General features: G+C 36.9%; 1 protein-coding gene across 7 annotated transcripts in view; it reads left to right on the top strand.

The window, feature by feature from the left end:
- Positions 1-11,434, top strand: part of LOC107659085 (E3 ubiquitin-protein ligase UBR5-like) — a 65,166-nt gene that overhangs the window by 14,000 nt on the left and 39,732 nt on the right. For 6 of the 7 annotated variants that reach the window (XM_016447905.1, XM_016447904.1, XM_016447901.1 and 3 more), the window contains 13 exons: positions 1,428-1,639; positions 2,903-3,022; positions 3,110-3,220; positions 3,359-3,513; positions 3,597-3,714; positions 4,812-4,996; positions 5,090-5,199; positions 7,003-7,115; positions 7,360-7,503; positions 8,877-8,988; positions 9,071-9,225; positions 9,305-9,502; positions 10,971-11,181. In XM_016447905.1, the coding sequence (XP_016303391.1) occupies positions 1,428-1,639; positions 2,903-3,022; positions 3,110-3,220; positions 3,359-3,513; positions 3,597-3,714; positions 4,812-4,996; positions 5,090-5,199; positions 7,003-7,115; positions 7,360-7,503; positions 8,877-8,988; positions 9,071-9,225; positions 9,305-9,502; positions 10,971-11,181 (1,944 nt within the window). The remainder of the gene's footprint in view (positions 1-1,427; positions 1,640-2,902; positions 3,023-3,109; positions 3,221-3,358; positions 3,514-3,596; positions 3,715-4,811; positions 4,997-5,089; positions 5,200-7,002; positions 7,116-7,359; positions 7,504-8,876; positions 8,989-9,070; positions 9,226-9,304; positions 9,503-10,970; positions 11,182-11,434) is intronic. The other variant, XM_016447903.1, reaches the window with a different exon arrangement.

Genomic DNA, 11,434 nt, shown 5'->3' with positions numbered 1-11,434 from the left:
GACACTCCTAATTGAGATTGTAGATAGAGTGTCAATGGTCCGTTTGAGAGATAGGTGGCGGTAATGCACTTATAAGTCTGCGATCCGACGTAAAGCAAGAAGACAACGACGACATTGCGTGAATCAGAGGTAAAAAACGATATAAATACTGTTCAGCCGCAGGGTTTAATTTGGTTTTGTTTGTTCATGTTTTTTTTTTTTTTTACTCTCAAAGCCGTGATTCCCATTCACCTCCATTATAAGACTGACATACTGCAACGGTTTGTGTTAAAAATTTCCCAACGGTTTGTGTTCTTCTGAATCAAAGTCACCTACATCTTGGATGCCCTGGGGGTAAGCAGATAAACATCACATTTTAATTTTTGGGTGAACTATCCCTTTAACAACATTGCTTAATAACAAGTTTGGGTCAGGTCCTGTGGTGTACTTTGAATCACATGCAAATTGTACTTTACTAAATTACATGTTGATAAACCAGCATCTGTGAACCGAGTGCTTTACGATCAGCCTCTGGATATCAAATACTTCAAGATACCTTGCTGCATGTTTGTGTTGTGTGTGAGTGTCTGTGTTTTGAGATCGTGTCCAGTTGTCCTGCATGGTCATAGTCGTCGTTTCCCTTAGTGAGCCCTCTGCGAAAGGCCCTGCAGTGCTGACAGTTACCCATAAGACCTTGCAGTTTATACCCGTACATACTGGACACCCCCGTCAACAAGATGTTTCCACTGCTAATGCGACCCACCAACTGACAAAGCCAGACTGTACAGCGTCCATATGTAGCCCTGTTTTACTTTTAATAAAATATGGATCATTACCTAAATGTGACCCTGGAGCACAAAAGCAGTCTTAAGTCGCTGGGGTATATTTGTAGCAATAACCAAAAATACATTGTATTGGTCAAAATTATAAAAAAAAATGTTATGCCAAAAATCATTAGGATATTAAGTAAAGATCATGTTCCATGAAGATATTTTGTAAATTTCCTACCGTAAATATATCAAAAATTTATTTTTGATTAGTAACATGCATTGCTTAGGACTTAATTTGGACAACTTTTAAATGCGATTTTCTCAATATTTTGAGAACCATTTCAAATAGTTGTATCTCGGCCAAATATTGTCCTATCCTAACAAACCACACATCAATGGAAAGCTTATTTATTCAGATGATGTATAAATCTCAATTTCGAAAAATTGACACTTATGACTGGTTTTGTGGTCCAGGGTCACAAATGGTCATGGATCCTTTTCACCCGCAGTGTCGTATTTACAGCATAATGGTCAGTTGTTTTTGGTGGTTGGTGTCACAGAAGTACAGCAGAATTAGACTGAAGTAATTGTAACTTGTATGAAATCTCACTATTCCGAGGGTCTTTCCCAGAGAGTGGCTTACTGTTATCCCACTGGTGTGACCCTATTGCATACCAGTTCTCCTTCTCCCCCTAGAGCGAGACTCTGAACTGCTCCGCGAGCGGGAGTCGGTCCTGAGGCTGCGCGAGAGGAGGTGGCTGGATGGAGCCTCCTTCGATGCGGAGCGTGGCTCCACCAGCCGTGAGGGAGAGCCCAGCCTTGACAAGAAGACCGTGCCGCTGCAGAGCCCCGTCACTCTGGGCGAAGAGCTGCAGTGGTGGCCTGATAAGGTGGGCCTTTAAGCCTTCAGTCTCCTAGATTGGGAGACTTCCGATTTCTCTGGTGCATTTTAAGTCTTGACACAATTAAAGGCATCGTTCACCCAAAAATATAAATTCGATCGTCATTTAGTTTCAGACCTGTATTTCTTTCTTTCTTCTGGGAATGTAAAAGATATTTTGAAGAATGTTGGTAAACAAACATTCGGTTACTGTTGTCATTGGTTTCCATTTATATGGACGTCCATGGGGAACCAAACATTCTTCAAAATATCTTCTATTGAGTTCTGCAGAAGAAAGCAATGCATACAGGTTTGGAGCAACATTTTTGGGTGGACTATCCCTTTAAGGGTCAGTGATGAATGAACATGTTCTCTGCATTCAGTTTCTTTTTTGTGAAGAATCATTAAAAGGCTGAAATATTTGAGGTAAAAGTAGTTTGGCATAATGTTTTATTTCTTTAAAAGAAATAGTAGAGCAGTTTTGCTTTAAAATACTATTTGTATTATAGTCAGTCAGTGTGGTGTTTGCAACATCCATTTTGTTGTGATGTGATTACTATAAAACCCATTTAGAATCTCATAACTGGATGTCAAGGAAAAGTTTTTTTTTTAATGTATTTGGCTTTTTATGACATTGCAAGATTAGTGCAGTTTCACATGTTAAATGGCATAACTTGTTAATTTGTGTATCAGAATATTTTAATTTTAAAATAATGATTAGGTTTTTAATTTAATTTTTTTGTATTTATATAAATTTTTCATCAGTTTTAAAGTTAGTAATAGTTTTTTTAGTTTTTATTTAATTTATTTTAGTTATTTTAGTACTTCAAGTTAAATTAAACGAAAATGAGAAATGTTGTTTTGGCAGCTAGCTGAAATAAAATAATTAAGTTTTAATTCTAGTTTATTTGTTAACGGTTATTTTATTTCAAGTAACGAAAATGCTTTTTTGTTTTAGTTCGTTTTATTTTTAATTGAAAATAATAACCCTGATTTTTAGAGTCATTCAATAAAATTTTAAGTCTTATAAACAAGTTTCAGAAACTAATATCAGATTGCATTTTCTAAGAACTTGAGTGTTTTTAACTAGACTTATTAAAAAGTTCTGCTTTTAATTTTACACATCCTTATTTGACCTTTTGACTTAATGGCCAGTCTGTTCTGGTAACACATTTGATTATTAGCCTCCAATTTCCTGGGGTTCATTTATGTGATGAATCATATATGTATAGTTGCTAAGTTGCTGCATATCCTTTGTTGTGTGATCCTTTAGGACTATGTAACAAAGTTTGTCAGCATTGGGGCTTTGTACTCTGAGATGGTTGCCGTCAGTACCAAAGGTGAACTGTACCAGTGGAAGTGGAATGAGCCCGAACCTTACAGAAACGCACAAGTAAGATTTGCAATACACATCGGACAAGGAATTCCTGTCGCTTTGATTTGATTGAATTGAATCTCATAAATATTTGCACATTCGCAGAATCCTTCTATACATCACCCTCGTGTCCTTTTCCTGGGCTTGACTAATGAAAAGATCACCCACCTGTCTGCCAACAGTATCCGAGCCACTGTGGCCACCGAAAGCAACAAGGTAAGAAGACATTTTATTTATTTTCATGTGAGTGGGTGAGAAGGAAGTCATAGGAAGGAGCAAGCGGATATAATAAGATGAGTGATGCATGCTTTAGTACCAAAAAATGTCAGATTTACATTAACTTGTATTGTGTAGGTGGCGACATGGGTGGATGAAACTCTGAGCACTGTTGCTGCTAAACTGGAACATGGCGCACAAATGTTCCCGGAGCTGCAGGGAGAGCGTATCATCTCTCTGCACTGCTGTGCCCTGTACACCTGTGCCCAGCTGGAGAGCAGCCTTTACTGGTGGTGAGCAGGCAGGATCATGTCTGATAGTTTGAGCCGTTGTGCTTGTGATCTGTGAATAAATTCTGAGTTTCTTTTTCCTCTAGGGGTGTTGTGCCTTTTAGTCAGAGGAAAAAGATGCTTGAGAAGGCCAGAGCCAAGAACAAGAAGCCAAAGTCCAGTGCAGGCATCTCTTCTATACCCAACATCACAGTAGGAACTCAGGTCAGGAACATGCTATTGTTGTTGACTGCAAACTCGTTTGTCTTTTTTTGTGATGTTACTATACATTACTGTGGTGATTGGTTATTGCACTTGAATGGCCAGTAGGGATGGGCAATATCTTATTGTTTGCGTTATACCAGTAAAAAGTCTTCCCGCGATAATAACGATAAAGTCTAGTTGTTGACATATGTGACCCTGGACCACAAAACCAGTCATAAGTAGCACGGGTATATTTGTAGCAATAGCCAACGATACATTGTATGGGTCAATTTTAATTTCATTATCGATTTTTCTTTTATGCCAAAAATCATTAGGATATTAAGTAAAGATCATGTTCCATGAAGATATTTTGTAAATTTCCTACCGTAAATATATCAAAACTTAATTTTTGATTAGTAATATGCATTGCTAAGAACTTCATTTGGACAACTTTAAAGATGATTTTCTCAATATTTAGATTTTTTTTTGCACGTTCAGATTTTCAAATAGTTGTATCTCGGCCAAATATTGTCCTATCCTAACAACCCATACATCAATGGAAGCTTGTTTAATTCAGCTTTCAGATGATGTATAAATCTCAATTTTGAAAAATTGACACTTACGACTGGTTTTGTGGTCCAGGGTCACATTTGGCTGAGATACAGCTATTTGAGGGTGCAAAAAAAATCAAAATATTGAGAAAATCGCCTTTAAAGTTGTCCAAATGAAGTCCTTAGCAATGCATATTACTAATGATAAATACTTTTTTTAAAATATTTACGGTAGGAAATTTACAAAATATCTTTATGGAACATGATCTTTACTTAATATCCTAATGATTTTTGGCATAAAAGAAAAATTGATAATGAAATTGACCCATACAATGTATCGTTGGCTATTGCTACAAATATACCCGTGCTACTTATGACTGGTTTTGTGGTCCAGGGTCACATGTGTCATTTTTAAGTAGCGTAATTAGTTTGGTACGGTTCACAAACATGCAAAATAGTCAACAGAATTGTGATGCATGTTTGTGGATCATGAAAAACATGATATATTTTTGCCATAACGCCCACCCCAATTGAGTATTACAGTGATGACGTCACGTTTTCCCATAGGTGTGCCTGAGGAATAACCCTCTATATCACGCTGGTGCCGTGGCATTCTCTGTAAACGCCGGGATCCCTAAAGTGGGCGTTCTGCTGGAGTCCGTGTGGAACATGAATGACAGCTGCCGCTTCCAGCTCCGCTCGCCCGAGAGCCTGAAGAACATGGAGAAGAACACAAAGACACAGGAGACCAAGTAAGATGACTGTTTTTCTGTCACCAAACACATGCATGGAGGCATTTATGCTAAAAATAATGTGCTATTGGTTGTGCTTGTTCTTGCCATCAGGACGGAGAGCAAGCCAGAGCTGGTGAAGACGGAAATGGGCCCTCCTCCCTCACCAGCGTCCACATGCAGTGACACTTCCTCCATCGCCAGCAGCGCTTCTCTGCCCTACAGTACGTACACTGCACTGTGACAAACAAATCGGTGACATTTACGGTAAAATACCGTCAGCTGTGGTTGCCAGAACTTCTCCGTGAAAAATATGGTTGCAACATTTTAGGTTTCACAGACTTGACTTAAATTCACAATAAAAAAACGTATTTCATTAACTGATGTAATGTTAATATACCAACCTATTGAAGTACTAATATCTGTTTTGAACCATTTGTAATACACTGATAACCACCAAACACAGGTGGTGATGAGAAAGTCACATGATGAATCAAAGCTCATCATCACAAACAGCTTTTCCACAAGCTGAGGACGGAAATACTTATATTATATGGAAGATGCACACAGTGATTCACACAAACACTAAACACCATCATGGTAACACGCATTATGCTGAAATCAAGCAATAAACATTAATTTAACAACATTAGGTGTAAGATAAAACCTTAATGTACACAACTGATAAGAAGAAACAGTTATTTAAATGAAAAAACATCAAATATGAAGTGTCATGCAGGGAATTCTGGGAGTGTAAATTTTTTTTCTTTTTCACTTCCAAAAACCGTAATTTTAACAGTATTTTACTGTAAAATAAAATTCAATGTTATTAGTTATTCACCATATATGGTATGGAAACTTAGTCAACCAATTAACAGGTTTTTACTGTAGCATTTTTACTGTTAAAATCATGATCATTGTTGTACAGGGTTTATATTGACCTAAAAATTTGATGTAGAAATAATTTTCGCTCAGAAATTGCAAGTAAACTTCTCAAACAATTACAAAGAAGTGGCTAGTGACAAATTGAACTAAATGTGAGGTTTTGAAGTACAAAACCTAAAATAGTGGTTTCTTGTAAAAAGTGCTGCAGTAATCTTTTTTTATTATTTACAACTAACCTGTAAGTCGTTAATAAAACAAAACAAGTATGTTTTACAAGAAAATACAGTTTCAGTGTTTCTACCTCAAAATTTCATGTTTAATTCAATGTGTTACTTTTATTTGTAAAAGAAAAAAAAAAGTGCTATTTCTGAGTGAAAATTGTTTCGAAGATGTATTTTTATTTTTGCTGTATGTGTGCATTTCTACTGTCATTTCACACATTTTTCCATAATAGAAGTGTCCTAGTTATGACGCAACATTAAGGCAATAAGGATGGCAGTGTAAATCAGTGTGTAAATGCAATAGTCACTTGCCCAATTGGATGTGCTCTGCATTTGATTCGGTTTGTTTGCATGCGAAGCTTGTTGTTTGTTTTCTAATCATGGCCTTCCTCACATCTTTGAAACATATTTTATTAAACTGTGCTGCTTTAAGTTCTCTTAGGAAATTATATTACTCTGCTAACACCCTTGAAGAAATTTTTAACAGAGTCAACCCTGAATCCATTTTAGAGTTTATGTATAGGTTTTTGTATTGCTTATTCATACTAGCGTTCTCTATTCTATCTGTTAGAATCTGTATTCTTTTTATTTATTATATATAAAAACCTTGCTACGTGTACTACGTTAGACTAACCGAGACTTGTCAAGCACTTACATATTATTGCTCTTTTGTTGGTTTTGATTGCTTCTATTGTCCTCATTTGTAAGTCGCTTTGGATAAAAGCATCTGCTAAATGACTAAATGTAGCCTAAATGTATTTCATCTTGTTACTCGCCATGAAAATAGCCAAGGAAGCTGGCGTGGCATTAAATAAGTAGTTTGAAGTGTTTAAACATTTCTGTTTGGTCTTCTGTGAGACACCAAAAGATACTTGGCTGCAGTGTTTTGCCATTGCTAACTGATTACCTGCTGTGCTACAGAGCGTAGGCGCTCAACGCCGGCTCCAAAGGAGGAGGAGAAAGTCAATGAAGAGCAGTGGCCTCTACGAGAGGTCGTTTTCGTGGAGGACGTTAAAAACGTCCCCGTGGGAAAGGTGGGTGCTGGCGTACACGTCGATCCAGTGGAGACTGAAACTACAAGCCTATTTTCTCCACTGTTTTTTGATTTATTGTCTGCATTTTTGCAACCTTTTAATCTAATAAGAATTACCAATGATGATCGATAAGCATGCTGTTTTTCTTGACGTGTGACGTTCCTGTCGGTGTTTTGTCTCTGGTCTGTGTGTGATGCTTTGCTATGACACCTCATTTGCAGCAGTTCTCTCTTTTGAACTCAAGGTGCTAAAAGTCGATGGTGCATATGTTGCTGTGAAATTTCCAGGGACGTCGAGCAGCGTGAGCAGCCAGAGCGCAGCTCCCACTGACTCTGACCCCTCCTCACTGCTGCAAGACTGTCGACTGCTCAGAATAGATGAGCTACAGGTAAACGCACAAAAACACGCTCTTGCATTTGCTGAAACATTGATGCATAATTCAAAATGCTGTTTTGATGAAGAAATTGTTTTATTTTTAATACTTACTAAACATTGCATTTCATACAAAGTAATACAATAATTGGTGACTCGGTCTGAAACTGAAATATGTGGCTTAAATGATGTAGGTCCAAATAATTTTTAAACAGTCTCTGGCTGTGAGTTGTCAACAAATATAACAAATATACATGAACAATTGGTATTGAATCTGTCTATTTCGGGGTTTTCAAACTTTTTAATGCCAAGGATCCCTAAATATGATGATTACTTTGCAAAGAAACATCCTTTCTAAAAAATAAATACAAAAAATAAAACAAAATAAAGACAACAAAAATTAAATATATTAGTTACATTATTTTATTATTTAAATTAATTTTCTAAATTTAAATGATTTACTTTTATTCTGAACATTTGACTGAAAATATCTACTTTTATTAAGTTGACCGCGCATGTGAGATTAATATTTTTTCTTTAAAAATGAACACATAGTTTTGTGAAATCTTGTTTTGTTTTTTTTGCTGTTTTATGCAGTGGGTATAGAGAAAAATCACCCCCCTTTAAAATAATTCCATTTTGTTTTATCCAGCTGTATATCTAAGGGGTGATCCTTTTTCCAACTCAGTTTCTTACTTTTTCCTGTTATCTTTCACTTGGATGTTATAAGTTGCAGTTATAAGTAAATACAGCTGGATAAAACAAAAATTGCCCGTCTTTATTTCAGGCTGCAAAGCAACAAAATGGGATTATTTTAAAGGGGGGTGATTCTTTTCTATACCCACTCTGTGTGTGTGTGTGTGTGTGTGTGTGTGTGTGTGTGTGTGTGTGTGTGTGTGTGTGTGTGTGTGTGTGTGTGTGTGTGTGTGTGTGTGTGTGTGTGTGTGTGTGTGTGTGTGTGTGTGTGTGTGTGTGTGTGTGTGTGTGTGTGTGTGTGTGTGTGTGTGTGTGTGTGTGTGTGTGTGTGTGTGTGTGTGTGTGTGTGTGTGTGTGTGTGTGTGTGTGTGTGTGTGTGTGTGTGTGTGTGTGTGTGTGTGTATAAAACAATATATTCTATACCCTCTCTTTGTGTGTGTGTGTGTGTGTGTGTGTGTGTGTGTGTGTGTGTGTGTGTGTGTATAAAACAATATATTTAAAAATTTATATTACATTTGAGAAAACCTCAAAATATATATATTTTGTATAGTTTTTTTCAAATTTTCGCAGATTCCCAGCACCTCTTTCCGGTCCCCAGTTTGAAAACCCCTTGTCTATATAAATATTGTGAAAAATGAAAACAAATCTGGTTGAATTTTTAGCTGAGAGGCATTTCTCTTCTCTTTTGAACAGGTTGTTAAAACTGGTGGAACTCCAAAAGTTCCAGACTGTTTTCAGCGCACTCCTAAAAAGCTTTGTATCCCAGAAAAAGCTGAAATTTTAGCTGTGAATGTTGACTCCAAAGGTGACTATTACTTTAATTTTTCTCATGTTGTGAATTTGCCCTGTGCGTCTGCTTGACTGCTCTGCTGTCTTTCGTCCTGCAGGAGTTCATGCTGTGTTGAAAACAGGCAGCTGGGTACGGTACTGTGTCTTTGACTTGGCCACCGGCAAAGCCGAGCAGGAGAATCACTTCCCCACTAGTAATCTGGCCTTTCTGGGCCAGAGTGAGCGTAATGTGGCCATCTTCACTGCTGGCCAGGTGAGACATCACACAGTCTGATGCGTTCCATGCGTTTCTCTGTACACCTGTTTTAACTTTCTCATCTTTGCGTCCTCAGGAGAGCCCCATCATTTTGAGGGACGGTAACGGCACCATTTATCCCATGGCTAAAGACTGTATGGGTGGAATACGCGACCCTGATTGGCTAGACCTCCCGCCTATTGCCAGCCTAGGCATGGGAGTTCATTCGCTCGTCAACCTTCCCAGTAACACCACAATCAAAAAGAAAGCGGCCATCATCATCATGGCAGTGGAGGTATGTTACACCAACCTGCTAAACATTAGACATTCAGTTAGTGCTCTACCAATCCCTGAAAACCTCCATTTTTCAGGGCTTGACACTTTGTCTGACACTTTGTCCTCAAGGAGCACAAGGAGACCTTTACAAGCAAAAAGATTTTATTTATTTGTATACAAAAAGTACACAAGATTTCTGTTTCAAACTGTATGCATTTAATAATTATAGGTCAAGGTCAAGTTTAATTATATAGCACCTTAAAAGCAACGAGTGCTGACCAAGGTGCTGCACAACCAAAACATCAGAAAAATCAACTAACAAAAGCATTAAGACAATATAAAATTTGAAATCATTAAATAATACAATAAGTAATGCAAGACATCACCAAACAAAGAAACAAACAGAAAAAAAGTATTTTCAAGTTAAGCAAAAGCCTGAGAAAAAAGATATGTTTTGTATAGAATTATTATTTTTTTTAAACATGTTGTAATATGTTGTATATGGTTGTAAGAGTAAATATATCTACCTTTTTTGTGTGTGTGTATATATATATATGTATATATATGTATAAAGCTTTCAGAAACTTACCGGTGCTGCTTCCGATGTGCTCTTATGCTTCCTGGTCACTTAAGTCACCTCACCCGTGACGTCTTGTTCCTTCATTTGACTGATTACACATGTGCTTCAGAACACGGTCATGCAGAGGCATTCCCATAGCGTTTCGTTGCAGTGTTTCGTTTCCTGTTAAAAAATCATGTTTTTTCATTGTGCATTCCAATTAATCTCAATCAAACTGCAGTTGGGTTACTTTGATTAGTTTAAAAATTAACAAAAAAAATCTGCTAACTAACACAATAAAACACAATGAAAACATAATAAAAAACATGATTTTTGAAAATAATCTGCTTGTAAATGTCTCCTTGTATGCCTTTTAATAAGGAAAAACACATTATTTGATAAGTTTTCATTGCACCCCTAAAGTTTTTTAATATGCTTCTAAATTTTTCAACATTTCTTTGGGGAAAAAGTAAGCAAGCCCTGAACATTAAATTAAATACCAGATACAGTTTGTGTAACTGAAATGCGAATAATAACAAGAAAAAATATGTTTTTAGTTATAAACAATCCTGAAATACGCACTGGACTCTTATTTTGAAATGCCTTTTTAATTCTTCCAGCTGCTCATTCAGACAGATGATAGATGAAAAATGCACTCTAATAACTAATATTACAATATAAACACCATAAAGTAAACACCTGTAAAGTAAACATCAACATCTGTTGGCATAAATACGCATATTCATATTCACATATGATCTTAAGTTAAACTTTTTTTTTGTTTTTTTTTTTACCTTTTAAGGACTTACATTGACCTACATTATTGTCACATGTACTAAAAACATTTTATAGCTCACACACACGAATGTGAGTGAAATGCTTGAGCCCTGATTTCTGGTTGATGTATTGTTTGCTCTCTGCGTTTCAGAAGCAGACGCTGATGCAGCACGTGCTGCGCTGTGATTACGAGGCGTGCAGGCAGTACCTGATCAGTCTGGAGCAGGCCATGCTTCTGGAGCAGAACCCTCACGCTCTGGACGCTCTGCTGGGTCACCGCTGCGACGGCAACCGCAACATCCTCCACGCCTGCGTCTCCGTCTGCTTCCCCGTCAGCAACAAGGAAACCAAGGAGGAGGAAGGTAAGAACACAATGTTTTTAATGTGTTTTCAGTGGCACTGAGATGTTATTACAAGGGGTGCACATACACTACCATTCTAATATGTTGATTTATTATTAGAATTATCAACAGTTGTGCTGCCAATTTATTTCTTTTTGGAAACTGCGATACTTTTTCAGGATTCTTTGATAAATAAAAAGTTAGAAAGAACAGCATTTATTCAAAATATAAATCTTTTCTAACAATATAAATCTTTGCTATCACTTCTTATCAA

This window comes from Sinocyclocheilus anshuiensis, unplaced genomic scaffold (assembly GCF_001515605.1).
Source record: "Sinocyclocheilus anshuiensis isolate Anshui unplaced genomic scaffold, SAMN03320099.WGS_v1.1 scaffold411, whole genome shotgun sequence".
Taxonomy (NCBI): domain Eukaryota; kingdom Metazoa; phylum Chordata; class Actinopteri; order Cypriniformes; family Cyprinidae; genus Sinocyclocheilus; species Sinocyclocheilus anshuiensis.
This window is presented reverse-complemented; position numbering and strand designations above follow the sequence as displayed.